Source organism: Culex quinquefasciatus, chromosome 3 (genome assembly GCF_015732765.1).
Source record: "Culex quinquefasciatus strain JHB chromosome 3, VPISU_Cqui_1.0_pri_paternal, whole genome shotgun sequence".
NCBI lineage: Eukaryota > Metazoa > Arthropoda > Insecta > Diptera > Culicidae > Culex > Culex quinquefasciatus.
In genome coordinates, this window is record NC_051863.1 from 17,757,608 (window position 1) to 17,777,939 (window position 20,332).

General features: G+C 42.5%; 2 protein-coding genes across 2 annotated transcripts; one reads left to right on the forward strand and one right to left on the reverse strand.

Moving 5' to 3' along the window:
* Positions 1–6,225: 6,225 nt before the first annotated feature.
* On the reverse strand, positions 6,226–8,245 carry LOC6046224. Its single transcript, XM_038265129.1, has 3 exons — positions 7,876–8,245; positions 7,709–7,798; positions 6,226–7,642 (listed from the first exon to the last, which is right to left on the reverse strand). The coding sequence occupies exons 1-3, from the start codon at positions 8,113–8,115 to the stop codon at positions 6,290–6,292; spliced, it is 1,683 nt and encodes a 560-aa protein (XP_038121057.1). The 5' UTR covers positions 8,116–8,245; the 3' UTR covers positions 6,226–6,289.
* A 4,803-nt stretch (positions 8,246–13,048) lies between these two features.
* Positions 13,049–14,612, forward strand: LOC6046226. The gene is made up of 2 exons (XM_038264543.1): positions 13,049–13,190; positions 13,248–14,612. Exon 2 carries the CDS (start codon positions 13,253–13,255, stop codon positions 14,465–14,467), a length of 1,215 nt encoding a protein of 404 aa, XP_038120471.1. The 5' UTR covers positions 13,049–13,190; positions 13,248–13,252; the 3' UTR covers positions 14,468–14,612.
* The last annotated feature ends 5,720 nt before the right edge of the window (positions 14,613–20,332 follow it).

Here is a 20,332-nt window from a genome sequence, read left to right on the forward strand (position 1 = left end):
AAACCCCATTTTTATCGCAAAAAATAAAAGGTGTCCAAATTACCCCCACATTTTTGTGTGGGGGTAATATGAACACCCCTATGGGGTAATTTGGACATGCCTTATGGGGTAATTTGGACATACCTTGTGGGGTAATATCGTCTGCCTGTGTGGATCAATCGGACCGCGCACTGGACTCACAATCCAGAGGTCGCTGGTTCAAATCCCGAGGCGGACGCAAAAATTCTAAGTGTAAATATAGGTATTCGGTGCCCTCTCCCCGTGCCATACTTTCCCACTTAGGAGACCCGGGAGGCGGAGTCTTGTCGCAAAAAGAACGATACACACCTGTGGAACCGTTGACAAAACCGCAAGGTTTAAGAGGGCCACATTATAAGGTGTTACGTCGATTCCGTTTTGTGGGGTAATATGGACACCTTTTGTGGGGTAATTTGGACACATGTTGAAGAATAAGTTAAGCATTTGATTTTTTGAGCATGTTTTTCATACTTCAACCTGGTTTTGTAATTGCTTTATATTTGAAGTATTTGTTTTGCTCACAATATTTCATCAAAGGTTTAAATAATGATTTTGTGATAGAACTATAATTTAATAGGAAGATAACAAATAGTTCAGTGTAGTATACATAATTTAACCATTGATTCTGGATTAGGCACAAGTATAGTTTTTAGTGATTAGTGTATCGTTTAGGTTTATATAAATCAATCTTTATATAGAACTTATTAACCTGAAACTATCCATTTTTTTTTTAATTTTATGTTCTGTGGCCCTTCAAATTTAAATATTATTGTAAACCAGCATAGAAATTAGAAATGTCAAATTAATTAAAAGCAATCAACATTAGAGTCTAGTTGAATGTGCAGTAATCAGATTTTCATCCATTCGAATAATGGAATAAATTTATCTAAATTAAAAAAATAGGGGTTTTGTGAAAGTTCTCATTGCTCACATTCCTTTTTGAGTGTTTTGAGATTTTAATTCCCTCTAAATTTATCTAAATTGCTTTAAAATTCAACCAACCATGAAAGTTACTTTTTTTTGCCTTACAGGTAGACTTTCAGGTATGTCCAAATTACCCCACAAGCCATGTCCAAATTACCCCCATAGCATGTTCTATCATAAATTGCAATTTTTGATGATAAAAATGGATAAAATGCACAATTTCTATACGTACTTATCTCAGGCATCGTCCAAGCAACCCCCTTAAACAAGAATTGTCCACTTTTTTGCCATATATCCCCTGCAAAACCTTATTTCCCAACCCTAAAATATTATAACTTAAGGCAGTGCCAACCGGCCTTTGGAAACTTTTACATATTATACCAAAACTACTTAACCTATTCCAACTTTTTTGGTTTGTCCATACTCTTAGGCCATTACTAGTACTAGCCTTATCACTTAAATTGCCGTTTTCATTTTATATCCGATGAAAACGTGATTTTTTAACTTACTTACTTTACTTTTACTTTTATTGGCGCTACACCATTAGCTTGGCCTGCTGCACGATTCTCCGCCAACAAGCTCGGTCCATGGCTGCATGTCTCCAATTTCGCGGTGCACCCACACTTTCTAGATCGCTCTCCACTTGGTCCACCCACCTCGCACGTTGCACCCCCCTACGTCTTGTTCCTACCGGTTCCGACACAAACACCAACTTCGCAGGATTGATCTTCTGGTTCCGTTGGCTCAATTGCTCGGTACGTTCCGGCATCCTTGCAACATGACCGGCCCACTGCAACCGTCCAGCCTTCGCGACCTTCCGGATGCTTGGTTCGTTGTAGAGTTGTGCAAGTTCGTGGTTCATTCTCCGCCGCCATCCGTCGTTCTCATATACGCCACCAAAGATGGTCCTTAGCACTCGACGTTCGAAGACGCTTAGCGCTCGTATGTCCTCTTCGAGCATTGTCCACGTCTCGTGCCCGTAGAGGACGACCGGTCTTATCAGCGACTTGTAGATGGAACACTTCGTATGTAGGAGAATTTCCGGGACCTTAGGCTCTTGTGGAGACCGAAATAAGCACGACTTCCAGCGATGATGCGTCTCCGAATTTCCCTGCTGCAGCTGTTGTCCGACGTCACCAACGATCCGAGGTATACAAACTCCTCCACCACCTCGAATTCGTCCCCGTCGATTGTAATGCTTGGTCCAATGCGAGCCCTAAGGGACTCGGTTCCTCCTGCCAGCAGGTACTTTGTCTTCGCCACATTCACCCTTAGCCCAACCTTCTCTGCTTCCCGCTTCAAGCCGGTGTACGCATCCGCAACCGCCTTGAACGTTCTGCCAACAATGTCCATGTCGTCAGCGAAGCAGATGAATTGGTTGGACTTGCTGAAGATCGTGCCCCGCATATTGAAGCCCGCTCGTCTCATAACACCTTCTAGCACGACATTGAAACAGAGGCAAGAGATCCCATCGCCTTGCCGAAGCCCCCCAAGTGAAGGAAACGAGTCCGATTCCGCACCCGATATCTTCACACAGCACCGAGCCCCATCCATCGTCATCTTGATCAGTCTGATCAACTTCCCGGGAAAGCCGTTCTCGTCCATGATTTTCCATAGCTCTTCGCGATCGACTGAGTCGTACGCGGCTTTGAAGTCGATGAATAGGTGGTGCGTGGGAACTTGGTACTCGCGACACTTTTGGAGGATTTGTCGCACAGTGAAGATTTGGTCGGTTGTTGATCTCCCCATGACGAATCCGGCTTGATAACTTCCAACAAAACCTTCCGCTATTGGCGATAGGCGGCTGAAGAGGATCTGGGAGAACACTTTGTAGGCCGCGTTGAGGACTGTGATGGCACGGTAGTTCTCACAATCTAACTTGTCCCCTTCTTGTAGATCGGGCATATTACTCCCACTTTCCACTCCTCCGGTAGCTGTTCTGACTCCCAGATCCTGACTATCAGCCGGTGCAAACAGGACGCCAGCTTCTCCGGGCCCATCTTGATGAGTTCAGCACCGATACCATCCTTACCCGCTGCTTTGTTGTTCTTCAGCTTCTTGATGGCATCCTTAACTTCCCGCATCGTGGGAACTGGCTCCTCTCCTTCTCCCGCTGCACCGATGAAGTCCTCTCTCCTGCCGCCTTGGACCCCTGCCTCTGCTTCTGCGCCGTTCAGGTGTTCATCGAAGTGCTGCTTCCACCTGTCGATCACCTCACGCTCGTTCGTCAAGATAGCTCCATTTTTATCTCGGCACATTTCGACTCGCGGCGTGAAGCCGTTGCGAGATCCGTTGAGCTTCTTGTAGAACTTGCGCGTTTCGTTCGAGCGATGCAGCTGCTCCATGTCCTCAAACTCCAACTCTTCCTGGTGGCGCACTTTTGCCCGGAAGAGCTGGTGCTGCTGCCTTCGCTTCTGTCCATACGCCTCCTCGTAATCACGGAGATTGTACTGCAGCATTGCCCTCCGTGCTGCATTCTTCTCCTCCAAAATCGCTCGACACTCCTCGTCGAACCAATCGTTCCGTCGTCCTCGTTCCACAAATCCGATGGTGCTTTCTGCTGCGTTGGTGATGGCTGCCTTGACGCTCCTCCAGCAGTCCTCGAGGGAGCTTCCAACAGCTCACCCTCCCTGGCAACGCAGCCTCCAGCGAATGCGCGTACCGGGAGGCGACTTCCGGTAACTTAAGCCGCTCCAGATCCAACCGCGGAGGGCGGCGGTACCGAACGCTTTTCGCCAGGGAAAGTCGTTGGCGCATTTTCACCATCACCAGATAGTGGTCCGAGTCGACGTTGGCGCCGCGATAGGTCCTGACGTCGATGATGTCGGAAAAGTGTCTACCGTCGATTACAACGTGGTCGATTTGTGATTCCGTTCCTTGCGGTGATCTCCAGGTGTACTTGTCTCGGAGGTTGTGCTGGAAGCAGGTGCTTCGTACGGCCATGTTTTTGGAGGTGGCGAAGTCGATCAGTCGCAGGCCGTTTTCGTTCGTGCGTACGTGGGCGCTGAACTTTCCTATCACCGGTCTGAATTCCTCCTCCTGGCCAACCTGAGCGTTAAAATCTCCAATAACGATTTTGACGTCATGTTTTGGGCAGCTGTTGTACGTCCAGTTCAGCTGCTCGTAAAATGCGTCCTTGTCTTCATCTTCGCTTCCTGAGTGCGGGCTGTGCACGTTTATGATGCTGATGTTGAAGAAACGGCCCTTAACCCTCAACACGCACATTCGGTCGGTGAGCGGGGTCCACCCAATCACACGATCGTGCATTTCGCCCAGCACTATAAAGGCTGTCCCCAGCCTCTTTTTCTCGCCGCGGCTCTGGTAGATTGTACAGCCAATCCTTCTGTACTCTTGCACCTCCTCCGCGCCTATCCAGCCAACCTCCTGTAGCGCTACGATGCTGAACTTGCGGACCCTCAATATGTCGGAAAGTATGCGGATACTCCCGTCAAATTTGAGAGACCTGCAATTCCACGTTCCGAGCTTCCAATCGTGGGACCTCTTAAGAAGTCCAGTTCCGTGCCGATTGGTCCGGCTCGCATCGTGTGCTTCCTGCACTGGTGTTTTACGGCGGGTTCGTGTGGCCTGCACCAACCCCCTGTCTCGCCGGAGGACCATCGTGCCGGTACTGTTTAAAGTCCCACGCCGACACAAGGACTTTTACTCAGCCGCCCCTAAGCTGGGGTACAGACGCTGTTTCGAGCCGCCCTAACCTGGGGAACAGACGCTCGGATGAGGGGGAGGTGTCAACCACCTACTACCTGCAATGAGCCGCCCCTAACATGGGGAACAGACGCTCACTGCGGCGGAAGGGTCGAACGCCGGGGTTTTGAGCCGCCCTTTGGAAACTTTTACATATTATACCAAAACTACTTAACCTATTCCAACTTTTTTGGTTTGTCCATACTCTTAGGCCATTACTAGTACTAGCCTTATCACTTAAATTGCCGTTTTCATTTTATATCCGATGAAAACGTGATTTTTTAAGGGGTGGCCAAATTACCCCCACTGTCCATATTACCCCAAACTCCCCTACCTCTTTCATGATGTAATTTTGCCTCAGTTTAGACTGAAAATGCGACATTACTTGTTTTTAACATAAAATTCGAGTTCTACGATCCCACTTTACTCAAATTTGTGTTGTTGGTTGCCTAGTAAAAAATTAAATGCATTTTTTAAATTTTACATCACCGCCATTATGGATTTAAAGATTCTAAATCATTTTAGCGTAGTTTAGGGGTAGTTAAGCTCGACAAACAAAAATTAGACAACAAGAAAAAAAGTTTTTCGTGGTTCGATTATCTGACGAGAAATTTTTCCGATGCCTTCGGATAATCGAGGCTGGACTGTAATGCATACTAGTTTGCGAATTTGCTTTGTCATCTAAAAATAATTTTAAAAGAAGACAAAAATTTCGATTTTTTCCGATTTTTTTTTTTTCAAATAATATTTACGGTAACAGTTTAGTTTGACTTCAACTTTTTCTTCACTCTCTTCTGGCAGCACTTGTTGCTCCTGCAGATAGGATTGAGGTAGGCGTCGCGTCGCTCATGCAACCAAGCAAGCTGATGGTTGCCAGAGAAGCTGGAAGAAAATGTTGAGGTTTTCAGCGCGGCAAATTCTGTAACATTCTTAATAGTTGACGAATCTTTTCACACTCTTCGGCAAAGCTGTTCCCTGGAACACAAACTACCTATGAGTTCAATTTTACGGGTTAAATATCATTTAAACTTCTAAGTCAAAGCGCAAGTTGGGTTGCTACCAATCAAGCTAACAGATCGACACAGATAGAGTCGAAACAAAAAATATTGGGTAATTTCCGCGCATTGAATTGCATTATTTTTTTAAATATAAACTTTATTTTATTTTGTGAAAAAAAATCAAAACGTTTTAATACACGTTTTAATAAAGACGCGTGGTTCTCTTAGTATAAAAACAAAAAAATCAATCAACGGAATCATATAATTGTACAATTATTAAACAATTACCCCACGCACCCATGACTTCCCCGTCCAACCTGCAGATGTTTTTCCTAGCGGTATACATTCGGTACTCGCTTTCCCACCATTGCTTCGTATGCACATGTCCTCGGGAAAAGTTAAAAAGAAGCGATTCTGGAAAAGTGAAATTCGATCGCCCAGGGATGGTGTCAAGTCGAAGAAAAATGTGTGAAATTTCGTAATTTTACAGCCGCGCGCGGTCGACAGGAGGAAATCCGTCGTCGTCGCACGAAAATACACGAAAGTGGCTTGGGAATTCGAAGGTTCAGGTTCGTGACAAGGCTTAAGTTGAGTTCATTTATTATGTTACATTTCAGAACATAAGTATCGAAAGGATAAGTAATAATTCAATACAAGCTGCGACGTACCTCGAGGATTTCGCTGGCCTCGCCGCAAGCCGTCACAAACTTCTCGTAGTCCGGCCGGGCAATGTTGGCGGCCACGTTGCGGCTCTGGTCGAAATAGTCGCTGCACATCATCGGGGGCACCGACTTGCGGCCGCCCGCAATCTGGAACGCCGTTTTGGGTTTGACTTCGCCGTCAAAGGCGCACGTTCCGTTGGCCGTCCAGTCGAAGCTCTTGTAAAACTCGAAAAAGCCTCTGGCCAGCATCGGCAGGTGACCGGGGAAGATGGTGGCTTGGAAGTTGGTGCGGAAGCTGGTGTTGAAGGACCCGTTCTTGAGCTTTTGGGGTCCTTTGATGATCGACCGGATGGTTGGAAGATACTTTTCGCGTTGCATGTAGAACACGAGCAGCATGACGAGGACGTGGGTGTGGAAGTTCTGGGACAGTTCGGTTTGCTGTTTCCACTTCTTCAGCAGGAAGTACATTGGGCGGGCGGTCGATTGCAGCCCGAAGAGATACTTGACGAGTTTGGCATTGGCGACGACGTACGAGCTACCGAACGAGAGGTCCAGTTCCAGGTCGAGTGACTTGTGATGGGCACGTACGAGCCAGGGGGCAGCGGGAATCATGCTGATGAAGGTCAGCTCGGAGCAATGCTTGGCCCAATCGAGCGTCACGGCGTGAGCTTGCTCTTCCTTGAGGCCGGCGAGTGATGTGATGTGGATGTCTACATCCGAACCCGGCTCGGCGAGGCCCATCACGCGCGAACCGAAGATTTCCATCTTGACTCCACCCAAAGGCAAAGACAGGTGGTTCGTCAGGAATGTCGTGATCTGCTTGGTCGGGGTATTGCGCGCCAGCTTCGCCCCGGTTTCTTCCAACTTGTGCAGATCAACCTCACGAACGTGATGCAAAAAGGCCGCCGCCTTCGGATGCTTCCAGTTTTGGTTGTTGTTGATCTCTTCCTTCGTCGGAACGAACTGATCCGGTTGCAGAGTGCGAATTGTTTCGACATGCATCTTACTTTCCAAGTGACGGATCGGGTTGATCTTCAGCGAGTTGGCAAAGATTTTAAACCATGCGATAGCACCCGCAAACTCGCACTCTTCGTGGCCTTCGAAGCAGCAGTGGCCACAGGTGTAATCGAAGACGTACTTCCACTTCCAGAAGTTGGTCCGGATGTAGGTTTCGGATGCAGTCGGATCCCCCCGGATTGGCTTGCGCAGGATGCAGCTCAAATAGTCTCGACCCTTGCGCAGATAATCCAGCGTAAACTGGTCAACCTTGTCGAAAGTCTTGCAATAACGCACCAGAACATGGCCAACAGCTTGCACGTACAGGTTGAACAAAATTGCCTAATAAAAAAGAGAACCCGTACTAAGCGGAACCCAACTGTACCGCACACAAACACAAACACTCACCGTCCGTTTGGTTTCGTCTTCCAACGCTCCATCAGCATGGCAATCGCCCATCAAGTGCGCGATCAGCGTTTCCGTGCAGCGAAGAACTCTCTGGAACCAAAAGAAAAAAACAAAGAAGATTACAATCAACAACCCATTCAATCTCCACAAATCAATTCCACGCGAACCTTGCAGCACACGACGGGCCGGTCAAAGTGCAGGATTTCCTTGGCCATCGCCACATCGTCAAACAGCATGACGCGAAGGCTCCGGAAGCACCGCAGCCCACCCCCGATGCCGTCGATGGAGCGTTGCAGGGCCTGCAAGCTGGCCACGGCCGGTTCCGCCACCCATCCGACCCGACGCAGATAGTGGTCCGCGAGGTCGTTGAAACGTGCCGCCAGCAGCTGCAGGTGTAGGTGGGCCATATCGCGCGAGACACTTTACTTCACTGGGACCTGGACCCTTGGCCGCGGAACAAAAATAATCCGTTACGGTTGACCAACAACGAGCTAATGAGAGAAGCTTGCTGCTGAGCAAGTCAAGGGAATGATGGAAAGAGAGGAATCACAAATCCGTATAAATAATTTCAAGATTTTTCAGGTGTAAACCGAAAACGCAATCAAAAATTAAAATGGAAGAATAAGGCTTTTAACTGCTTATTTAATTGTCGGTGTACAGGACGCCGCACTGTTTAATCATTTTCTGACGTACATTCAATTTTGCAGTCCAAACCCAGTCATTGAATTGGAAAAATAAAACTCTTTTTCAAATTTTATTTTCTTGATTTGTGTGCACCTACGTCGAAGACCAAGATTGTTTACTTTTTGCTCTTTGGTCTGACAGTCTTGGTCTGACAGATTTGGTCTGTCAGTTTTATCATGGATTTTGGTCTGGTCTAGGCGAGGGATAGGACACAGCACCTTCCTGGAGCAAGTGCAAGGGTTGCTGCGTGATTGGATATTTTGTGGGCGCTTTTTTCTCTCTCGCAAAGTGGCGCTCGAAGGATCGAAGGGATGCACAAAATGAAATGTGACAAAATTTGTTGCGCAACCGTTATGAGCAGGGTTTTGTGTGTTTAAGAAACAGGACACCTAGCTTGCCCAAGGGAATGATGGAAAGAGAGGAATCACAAATCCGTATAAATAATTTCAAGATTTTTCAGGTGTAAACCGAAAACGCAATCAAAAATTAAAATGGAAGAATAAGGCTTTTAACTGCTTATTTAATTGTCGGTGTACAGGACGCCGCACTGTTTAATCATTTTCTGACGTACATTCAATTTTGCAGTCCAAACCCAGTCATTGAATTGGAAAAATAAAACTCTTTTTCAAATTTTATTTTCTTGATTTGTGTGCACCTACGTCGAAGACCAAGATTGTTTACTTTTTGCTCTTTGGTCTGACAGTCTTGGTCTGACAGATTTGGTCTGTCAGTTTTATCATGGATTTTGGTCTGGTCTAGGCGAGGGATAGGACACAGCACCTTCCTGAGCTTGCCTCAAAATGTTAAATTTCGACCATTTTTATTTTTTGTATTTTTTTATTTGACTCAAACTTTGTGGGGGCCTTCCCTATGACCAAAGAAGCTATTTTGTGTCATTGGTTCACCCATACAAGTCTCCATACAATTTTGGCAGCTGTCCATACAAAAATGGTACGTAAATATTCGAATATCTGTAACTTTTGAATGAATTTTCTGATCAATTTTGTGTCTTCGGCAAATTTGTAGGTATTGTTGAGGACTATTGAGAAAAAAAATAGGTACACGGAAAAAAATTGCCGATTTTTTAATTAACATTTTTTTCACAAAAACTCAATTTCCCAAAATAAGTATTTTATGATTTTCGAGATTTTTTGATATGTTTTAGGGGACAAAAACCCGTAACTTTTGAGCCATAGAAAAACATGGTCGAAAAATCTACCACCGAGTTATGAATTTTTGGAAAAATAGTGATTTTTGGAAAAATCGAAATTGCATGCAAAAACAAATCTGACGTAATTTTTAAATGTAAAATTGAAATTTCAATCGAAAAGTACTTTACACATTTTTTTATAAAAGGCTCTGTTTTCAAGATATAGCCACCAAAAGTTTGATTTTAGCGAAATATTTGCAGTTTCTCGATTTTTAAAAATAGTGACCAAGAGTGACCATTTCCGAAAATAATTTAATATTTATGAAAAGTTCAGAAAATTTGCTATGAAATTGTCTAAGAGACATTGCAGATTGGACCTCTGGTTGCTGAGATACAGCGGCTTAACCCTCTACAACCTAACCCCGCCTTTAGACGGGCTTCGATCTAAAAAAAATGCCAAAAATCAATTTTCCAACCAATTTTTGATATTTAAAAAGCATTGGAAAGAAGAACTCTTAAAATTTTAGAAAATTTCAGGGTTGGAAGTTTAACTTGTTTTATGTGACTTTGCCAATGTTTTTAAAAATGTAATTTTTTTAGGGGTCAACTTTGGCTGTGTTTTTTACTAACATTTCCTATCCAGCTCTTTAAGCAAAAATGGCGTTCGAATGGTGAACGCCCGAAATGTCAAAATCACGCAGCGGTACCAACATTACGAAAAAAGTGTGCCATGGCATGACAGCCACATTTTTTTTTTCTAATGTTGGTGCTACTGCGCGATTTTTACATTTCGGACGTTCAACATTCGAACGCCATCTTCGCTTAAAAACCTGGATATTATAAATAAAAAGAAGTATGCAGTAATTTTTGTAGTGTCCCAGACTATGCCTCTACGCATTTTTTTGCAATTCAAATGATGATGGTGCGATTCAACGGCAGAAAATGTGAAAAACATGCAAAAAAATGAAAAAGTGACTGTAAAAACATGAAAAAATTAGATAGGCGAAATGTAATTATATTAGATGGTAGAGTAGGCCAAATACTACCAAAAACAAACATAAACTAAACAAGATAAATGCAAATTAGAATACTAAAAATGAAACAAGAAAAACATAAAACAAGAGAAGTAAAGTTTTTCGTAGAACAAAAGTTGCTCAAAATGACCTCCTGAACACGGGAAAAATAAATATTTTCGAAAAAAAATTTGGGCAGTAGAGGGTAAAACAAAAAGAAACACGAAAATTGAAGTTTTCTTAGTCTCACCCAAACAGCCCACCATTTTCTAATGTCGATATCTCAGCAACTAATGGTCCGATTTTCAATGTTAAAACTTGAAACATTCATAAAAATTTCAGATCTTTTCGAAAAAAATATTTTTAAACCAAGACTAACATTTTAAAAAGTTCAAACATTGAATATTACGCCCATTTAAAATGTTGGTATTGATATAATTTTTTATGGAGACTTGTATGGGTGAACCATAGGGAAGGCTCCCACAAAGTTTGAGCCAAATCAAAAAATACAAATAAAATCCATTTCCGGTTTTGGTAGAGAATTGGGTCCTAAAATGAAGCTTAGATTGCTGATATTATTGTTTACAACGATAAAGCTTATTTTTCTGAGTACAATGACCCTTTGTACGACCCCAAAGAGTTTAAAATGGATTTTTAAATCAATTTTGAAAAATTAACCTCGCGGTCCTTCTTGACAGAAAAGGTCCTACTTGACAGCTCGTTTCAAGGGGACCATAGTTGATCCATCGAAAAAATGTTGTCTTGTCAATAACTTTTTTGCATAAAAATTAGAGAGCTTGGATCTTATTAGAGAACGGACATCTCAAACCAAAAGTACCAATCGAAGCACGAGAACTGTCAAACGGAGGTACCAATCGAGCAAAATCCTTTGTCCAGGCTCTCTAATAAAAATGAAAAAAAAGTGATCAGAAATGGTTTTTAATCGTGTTTTTTACCGTTGTACATAAAAATTTGCTTAGGGCTTTAGTACTCAATTGCTCTCATACAAAAATGCTGAAATTTGTATGAAGCAATCTCACCTAGGGACCCGAAATAGGTCCTATTTAGGGTCTCTAATCTCACCCCCCAGACCCAATGTCACCCCTGATGACGGTACACGGTAAAAAAGTTTGATTTTTTAATTAACTTTTTTACACAAAAGTTCACTTTCCCAAAAACAGGGAATAAAACCAGAGAGAAGGGAAATACTCTTGAATACTCTTTGATAAAACCCCGCATCTTTGAAGCATTTGCAAAATTTTGCAAATTTTAGATTTTTGTAAAAAAAATTAATTTCGCTTACTTTTTCAAAAGGTCCTATGCTGCCCATGTTCACATAAATGTTCCATATGCAAAAACAGCAAGCTGAGAAAAACGCATTTGAAGTTTGTCCCACACATAAGGCTACGTGTTCAGATTTCGTGTAAAGTTGAATTCACCAAGAATCTAACTTTTCGATTTCAAGGTTTTCTAAAATGGGCGTAATTTCTCGAATACAATTGAACTTATTCTTCTTGTGTATGTATAAGATTATATTAGAATCGAGATTAGAATACTATTAAACACATTCTTCTTACACAACCCTAATTGAAACATTTATACATGATACCGATTCAATTTTCATCCAATTTGGTAACAGTAAACAAAAACATTTTTAAAGAAGTGCCCATATTTGCCACATTTGAAAAAAATATTTTTGAAAAGCTGAGAAAATTCTGTATATTTTGCATTTTTGAACTTTGTTGATACGACCCTTAGTTGCTGAGATATTGCCATGTAAAGGTTTAAAAACAGGAAAATTGATGTTTTCTAAGTCCCACCCAAACAACACACCATTTTCCAATGTCGATATCTCAGTAACTAATGGTCCGATTTTCAATGTTAAATATGAAACAGTCGTTAAATTTTCCTATCTTTTCGAAAAAAATATTTTCAAAATTTTTAAACCAAGACTAACATTTCAAAAGGGCGTAATATTGAATGTTTGGCCCCTTTTGAAAATATTTTTTTCGAAAAGATCGGAAAATTTCACGACTGTTTCATATTTAACATTGAAAATCGGACCATTAAGGGGTGATCGATTATTTTCATCGACCTCGTGAAGACTTCCATCATTGTCATGATTTTTCGTTCAAAGATATAAATTTTGCGTCGCTTTCAATATTTTGACAAAATTCCTTTAACAAGTTGTTTAGAATAGTGCCCTACACATGCTGATTTCTTTTGGTAACGATTATCCCATTCCTTATAAAGTTATGGAAATCGTCATTAATCAATGACTGCCAAGTAGGACGTCAATGACTGTGCCACAAAATTTTATAAATTTTGAAGCACATTTGATTTAGATCAAAAAATCTTTTAGTGGCTTCAAAAAGGTAACAACCGGCACATGCTGATTCCTGTTGGTGCTGAAATTCGTAAAATTGAATTTAATACAGAATATTTTATAGTGATGATCAATTTTCTTCGAAAATGATGAACGGCTTCACCTTAACGAACTGTCAAGACCGACACGAAGTTTTCTTTTTCATCGGTCGAACGAAGAGTCAAAAGAATCAACGGAACCAGCGCCTAGTTCCCGCGGGACCATCAGCGAACCCGGATTTCCCGTAGAGAACATTGAGAAATCTTCCTGGTAAGTTAGAAACGTTATTTGTTTTGGGAGAAATCAACAGACCATGCGGCATTTCAGCGACAATGGCGGAACCTGACTTTACCAACCCGGAGTTGTCGGCTGACGCCATCAAGCGGGAACCGTCGCCGATTGCCGGCCCTTCGTGTGCCCCCGTCGAACAACCGCCGCCGATCAAGGATGAAGTTCCGGATGGCGATTTCGATGAGTTCGACGAGGATGGTTATTCCTCGCTGGAGGGAGAGCCGACCGTCGAGCCGATGGCACCCTCGATTCCGGTAGAGCAGCTGCCCAAACCGGACAGTATGACTCGGCTGCGTTACATGCCGTACACTGTTCAGGATTTGAGTGCTGGAGCGGTGGATGGGCGGTGTCCTCAGGATTGGCCACTGGCTCATTTGTGGCCGGTTTACGTGGGCAACTTCCGATGCGCGGACGCTGCGCAGTGCTCCAGTGCCATCCGGCATTACTTTGCCTCTAAGGGACTGCTGGTGCGTTGGTTTTTCCAGCTGAAGGACGATTATTACTTCCAGTTCCAGAAGAAGGCCAACCTTTACGACGGATTGGTGTACTTTGGGTCGGAGCAGGACGCCGTGCAGGCTCTCGGGGCTGACCACTCGATTCACAACGGGTACACGTTGAACGTGTTCCCGGGCCGTGATCCGGTGTTCTTCCCGCCGGACCGGAGCGCCATGTTCCGGAACATTCGCTCGGGGTACGTTTACAGCGAGGAATTTTTCGCTCGCGCCCTGATGGCACGCCACGGCGGGGTCCGCTGCGTGGTCAAGTTCGACATCAAGAACGGAGCTGCGGAGTTTTACTCGGTGGCCCAAACGCAGGGAGTGTTCTCCAAGGAGCGTCAGTTTCAACCTTCGCTCGTGGGACATCAAGCGCTGCAGAAGCAACGGTACGTCGAGGCCAACATTCAGGAGCAGATTCTGAACGGCTTGGGCGCGCAGCCGAACGCGCTTCTGATGACCGAAAACGATCCAATCTACCGGAAGATGCAGTCGGCCGAACTGCCGGAACCGTTGCGATGCCCTGGACCTCCACCAAGGCGCCACGGTGGTGGCGATGGATCGATTCAACCGGTTCGCCGAGGACCGTCCAAGTACTCGCAGAAGGTCAAGTTTAACAACAAGTTGAAAAAGATGCGCCGTCTGATCGAGCGGGATTTGGCCGAAGGACGGGAGCCGCACCTGAACCGGCATTGTTCCAAGCAAGACAAGAAACGCTTTCAGCAGATTTACAACCAGGTCAAGCAGCAACGCAAATGGTAATTGACCGTTACTTTAAGTTTTATTTCATTGAATTCCTAATGCTGAAATTAGTATCAAACGAAATTGATATTGACAAAACAACTTGAACAAGGATTTTCTTTCTAATAAAGACTAAAGTGCAACTTTAATTCAATGCAGTGACAAATTTACTACGCACTTTTTAAATTCGCAACGTGCAACACGTTCAGTACGGTATTCCGCAGCTTCACCCGCTCAACCATGGCGTCCCTCGTCAGCGTAGGTTTGTCCCGGGTGCGCAGGAACCAGTTGATCGACTTGAGCACGCCCGCCTGCAGCTTCTTGGCCTTCTTGCCCGGTTTCATTCCGTAGCCGGCTTCTTTGCAAACGTCCTGGTACAGTTTGTCCTTTTGCCACTTGCTCAGCTGCGAGAAATGGACCTCCTTTTTCTTTTTCTTCCACAGCTCCTTCAGATGGGCATCGCGTTCCTGCTTTTCCCGGGACAACCTCGGCAGCTGCCTTGGTCGCCAGCAGGTCTCCACCACGGGACGAATGCCGTCGTCAAAGTATTTCGCCACTTCCGGTCGCGGGCGTTGTTGCAAGAATCCTTCCTGCGATTCGACGGCCCAGATAAGGCCATTCTTGACGTCCGCTTCTACGAACCGTTGCTTCTGGATCTGGCCACTCATTTGCACCGGTTTCCACGTATTTTGGCTGGACAGCGCCTGGACCAGGCAATCCGTATTGGTAAACTCCATCAAGATGGTGTGTTCGCTCTGACGAGTCGTGAACTCAACCCTCCCAAACGGTGTCAGCACGTTCTCCAGGCTAGTTTCCGGTCTCTGTGACGCCTCCACGTCATGCCGCACCAGTCGCGCCGATCTTTCATTGCAAAAATAAACCGGGCTCCTCCCCGGCAGCACGTTCAACTTATGACCGTAATACAAACTTCGATGACACATCGCCATGGCCATCTTAGCTTCCTCCTCCGAGCTAAAGTACACCAGCGCATCGATCAGCGAGCAGTTCCGTTGCACCTCCAGGAATTCCGCGTCCAGCGTGTGAAAGTAAATCATCCGGGTTTCCAACCCATGATGCGCGAAAAAGTCCGACACCGGGTCGTACCAGAACCGCTCGTCCCACTCGTCGACCAAAAAGTTGGACAGATACACCGGCCAAAAGGTTGCCAGTGGCCACTTTGGATCCGTGACGAGCGGGTCGGCCCTCGCTGGGTCCCGCACGAAGTTGTCAGTGGGGACGAACAGACCGTCTGCGGCTAGCGCCAATCGTCGGCCCCATCCCTTCGCGCCGGACACGGTGAAATCGGGTTCGATGCAGTCGAGTTCCTGGGGGCTTCCGCAAAACATTTCGCTTCTTTCGGTCCTGTGACACTTATTTAATTTGGCCAAATTTTGTTTGATTATTGAGTGTAATCAAAACAAACGAAATCCAAAGTCGGTTTGTTTGGTTGTATGCTATAAAATTTTATAGCAAGCTTCTAAGGGCATCTCCACCGCAGAGATCTAATTGCGTGGCAAACCTATCGGTTGGATCCCCAGTTTTAGCTTTGCTCCGTAGCTAAGTGCAATTCCATCGCTGGGTGCAAACATCGAAGCAAAGCTAATTTGCACCCGACGTCAACCCCATCGCGGTACCTGTCGCGGTAGCAAATTTGCTCTCAGTTCTTCGGGATTTCACTTTGCTACCCGGTATTCAGTCTGTTTGCTACCGCTTCAAATGGAATTATGCACGGAAAAATCAAATCAAGCACGGAAAAAAAATTAAAAAAAATTTAAAAAAAATCAAAAATTTCAAAAAAATCAAAGAAAATCAAAAAAAAATCAAAAAATTAAAAAAAAAAATCAAAAAATTTCAAAAATTTCAAAAATTTCAAAAATTTTAAAAATTTCAAAGATTTCAAAAATTTCAACAAATTTCAAAAAATTCAAAAATTTCAAAAAATTCAAAAAATTCAAAAAAATCAAAAATTTCAAAAATTTCAAAAATTTCAAAAATTTCAAAATTTTCAAAATTTTCAAGAATTTCAAAATTTTCAAGAATTTAAAAATTTTCAAAAATTTAAAAAATTTCAAAATTGTTAAAAATTTTAAAAATTTTAAAAATTTCAAAAATTTCAAAGATTTCAAAAATTTCAAAAATTTCAAAAATTTCAAAGATTTCATAAAATTTCAAAAAATTTAAAAATTTCAAAAAAAAATTTGAATTTTTGAATTTTTAAATTTTTGAATTTTTGAATTTTTAAATTTTTGAATGCTTTTGAATTTTTGAATTTTTAATTTTTGAATTTTTGAATCATACATCATACATATCATACATAGAGCAGACATATAAAAATCTCCGAAACACGCATTCAAAACTTTGCCCCCCGGCTTGCCGGTACTTGTCGGGTATCAGAAAATGAGTACCCGACAGGTGCCGACACATATTTTTCTTCTACAGATGAACTTGAGATCAAATTTGATACCTGCTTTGCTACGCGCGGTGGGAGACTCGGGGGCAAACTCGAGAGCAAATTTGGTGGGAATCAAATCGGGTAGCAAATCGTTTAACTTTCGACATTTTCGAAAAATGAAATTCTTTGAAATTTTCAATAGGATTATATAGTTTAATAAACTTTTAGCATTTCAAGGCATGAATCAACACATAATTATTAATTTTGAAGGTAAACGAGAGCAAAAAATGATAAAAAAACCCATATTTGCCCACCGCGGTGGGCTTGTTTCGGTGGCAAATTTGCTACCCTAGCGGTGGGGATGACGGAGTTTTTTCAAGGTGGCAAATTTGATCTCGGTATTCATGAGCCGGGTGCAAATTTGATTTGCACCCCAGCGCTGGAGATGCCCTAATACACGTTTTCGCACCGCTGGGAGCTAATTTGACTACCGAATCAAGCCCACCGCGGGGAACTAATTTATTCATTTTCAAATTCTAGCCGTTTTGTTGATCGAAATCAATAAAAATACATTCTATCATGATAGAACATGCTTCCAATTGCATTATACACTCAACCCCCGATGGTTGGTCACTTTTTCGTTTGACACTTTTTTAGTTTGTACCCCGTTGGTTGGTCAAAGTCAAACTAAAAAGTGACGAACTGTCACTTTTTACACGGGGTTCACGCACACTATCAAAACAAACGTATGATAGTGTGTGTGAACTCCGTGTAAAAGGGGTGTCAAACTAAAAAGTGACCCCGTTCGTTTGACAACAGTTGGTGTCAAACCATCGGGGTTTAAGTGTATGTCCAAATTGTTTGCTTACATCAATAAAATATCATTTCTAAAATTTTGAAAGAGTTCATCCGATTTGCTCCCGACATGTTTGCACCCAAACTTTCGCACCGCGGGTAGCAAAGCTAAAGCTAAATTAGCCTTCGAGTTCATTCAGCGAAGAAATAGTTCATCGGGGATCCGTCGAGTAGCCAAGATAGGTGCTCGAGAAGTCCCTGAGCTGTGGGTGGCTAATTTTTTCAGCGATTTTTAGAATGATTTGTATTTGTTTTGGTTGAAGATGCATTTATTTTGAGAATCAAATTTGAATGAATATCAAAGAAATCTGTAATTTGGTTCAAAACGACTTAATTAAATTAAAAAGTTGTGGAATAGATCATTTTTTAGTTTTTTTTTTAAATAAATAATAATCAAACAGCCATATTTTATTTAATTTGAACATAAATGTTCAAAATTTGAATATAACTTAACTGAATTGAACATTTTTAATTTATGTAAAGATTAAAATTCAAACATATATATCAAGCGAAACAATGTAATTGGGCCAATTTGAGTTTGTAAACAATGGAAATATCTTGTTCACGTCAGTGGGGAGTAAGAAAAAATTGCGAATATGTGTTTATCCTCGCCAAATCTCAAAATGCAGAATTTTGAAATTAAAAGGACATATATCGGATTAGTTTTCAAAAGCCGTAAGAGCGATTGGTAAACAAAGTCCTTTTCGTATCGGTATTCGACCTACTTACGAAAAACCAATATCAAAAATGCTTGAGATTGTTCATCTACACGTCCTTCAAGTGCCCCAAACTAAAAATAAATGATTTTTTTTAATTTAGGAGAAAAGCGAAAATGACACTAGAGCTCAGCTGACCTCTAGAGGTAACGGTGGCTCTTACGGCTTTTTGAAAACTCACCAAAGATATATAGTTTTAAAAAAAGAAGTTGTAAAGTAAAAAAAAGAAGAATTCAAAATTAGGAATTTAAGAATTTAAGAATTTGAGAATTTAAGAATTTAAGAATTTGAGAATTTAAGAATTTAAGAATTTAAGAATTTAAGAATTTAAGAATTTAAGAATTTAAGAATTAAGAATTTAAGAATTTAAGAATTTAAGAACTTAAGAACTTAAGAATTTAAGAATTTAAGAATTTAAGAATTCAAAAATTTAAGAATTTAAGAATTTAAGAGTTTAAGAGTTTAAGAGTTTAAGAGTTTAAGAATTTAAGAATTTAAGAATTTAAGAATTTAAGAATTTAAGAATTTAAGAAATTAAGAAATTAAGAATTTAAGATCATGATTGCTTGTTTTCAAATCCACATTGGCATATTTAAAATGTTTTGCTTGACTTTTGCCTTTACTCAATACAAATGACTTGTCTTTTGCATGTCCGGCAGTAGATTGACATTGCGATGACCAAAATTAATCAAACACAGCCCCAATCTGACCTAAAACACTAAACTGCATCACCCCAGAATGCCAAAAGTAATTTTTCATTTGTAAACTTGCAGCACAGAAGGGAAAATATTTCGAGGAATTGAAATCGAAAAATCAAGCTTCACTACTAACGTAAACATCTACTAACGTGAGCAGGATAAACTCTTTGTTTACAAACTCACATTGGCCCAATTTCATTGTTTTGCTTGAAAAAACCATCCGCCAGATGAATACAAAGAGACGAGTTGTTCCTTTTAATTCCGTCAGATGATTTGCTCCCGTTAGATCCCGGAGCTAACCTGAGTTTTGTTTAGATTCGGATGAACACGGATGAACTCGAACCTAAATTAGCTCTCGCACAAGTACCCCGGTGGTCTTGACGCGGGTGCCAAATTAGCTTTGCAACGCGATTGGGTCCCTGCGGTGGAGATGCCCTTATGGTACGTTCGTTTGAAGAGCCGGTGCGGCACTGAGTGCCGCACTCGTCGGTGCCAGTTTTGGTTCAATCGAACGTCATTTGTCAGTGCGCGTGGAACTCGCATGAAACTGAAAAAATATCGAGTGCGGCACTGGATTTTCAGTTCCAAGATGGCGGCGAAACTCGTGCGGAACTAGCGCGAGTTTCTTCAAAGAAACACTTTGACAGCTCTGAGTACGGCACTCAGTGTGGAACTAGCCATCAAACGAACGTACCATTAGATAACTACTCTAAGGTGATTTAGAATTTTTAAATCAGAGATGGCGGCCAAAATGGCGGTGTTGAAATATTGAAAAAATGCATTTTTCAAATTAATCCAGGTTTTTAAGCGAAGATGGCGTTCGAATGGTGAACGCCCGAAATGTCAAAATCACGCAGTGGTACCAACATTACGGAAAAAGTGTGCCATGGCATGACAACCACATTGTTTTCTCTAATGTTGGTGCTACTGCGCGATTTTGACATTTCGGGCGTTCGCCATTCGAACGCCATCTTCGCTTAAAAACCTGGATACAAAACCAATTACACTCAACCCCCGGTGGTTGGTCACTTTTTCGTTTGACACTTTTTTAGTTTGTACCCCGTTGGTTGGTCAAAGTCAAACTAAAGAGTGACGAACTGTCACTTTTTACACGGGGCTCACGCACACTATCAAAACAAACGTATGATAGTGTGTGTGAACTCCGTGTAAAAGGGGTGTCAAACTAAAAAGTGACCCCGTTCGTTTGACAACAGTTGGTGTCAAA

Excerpts from the sequence above, each read along its gene's own strand:
- LOC6046224 (XM_038265129.1), bottom strand. The coding sequence starts at position 8,115 with ATGGCCCACCTACACCTGCAGCTGCTGGCGGCACGTTTCAACGACCTC. Across the intron at positions 7,799-7,875 it reads GGCCCGTCGTGTGCTGCAAG|AGAGTTCTTCGCTGCACGGA; the intron begins GTTCGCGTGGAA and ends TTTTGGTTCCAG. Across the intron at positions 7,643-7,708 it reads AAGACGAAACCAAACGGACG|GCAATTTTGTTCAACCTGTA; the intron begins GTGAGTGTTTGT and ends CTTTTTTATTAG.
- LOC6046226 (XM_038264543.1), top strand. The coding sequence starts at position 13,253 with ATGGCGGAACCTGACTTTACCAACCCGGAGTTGTCGGCTGACGCCATC.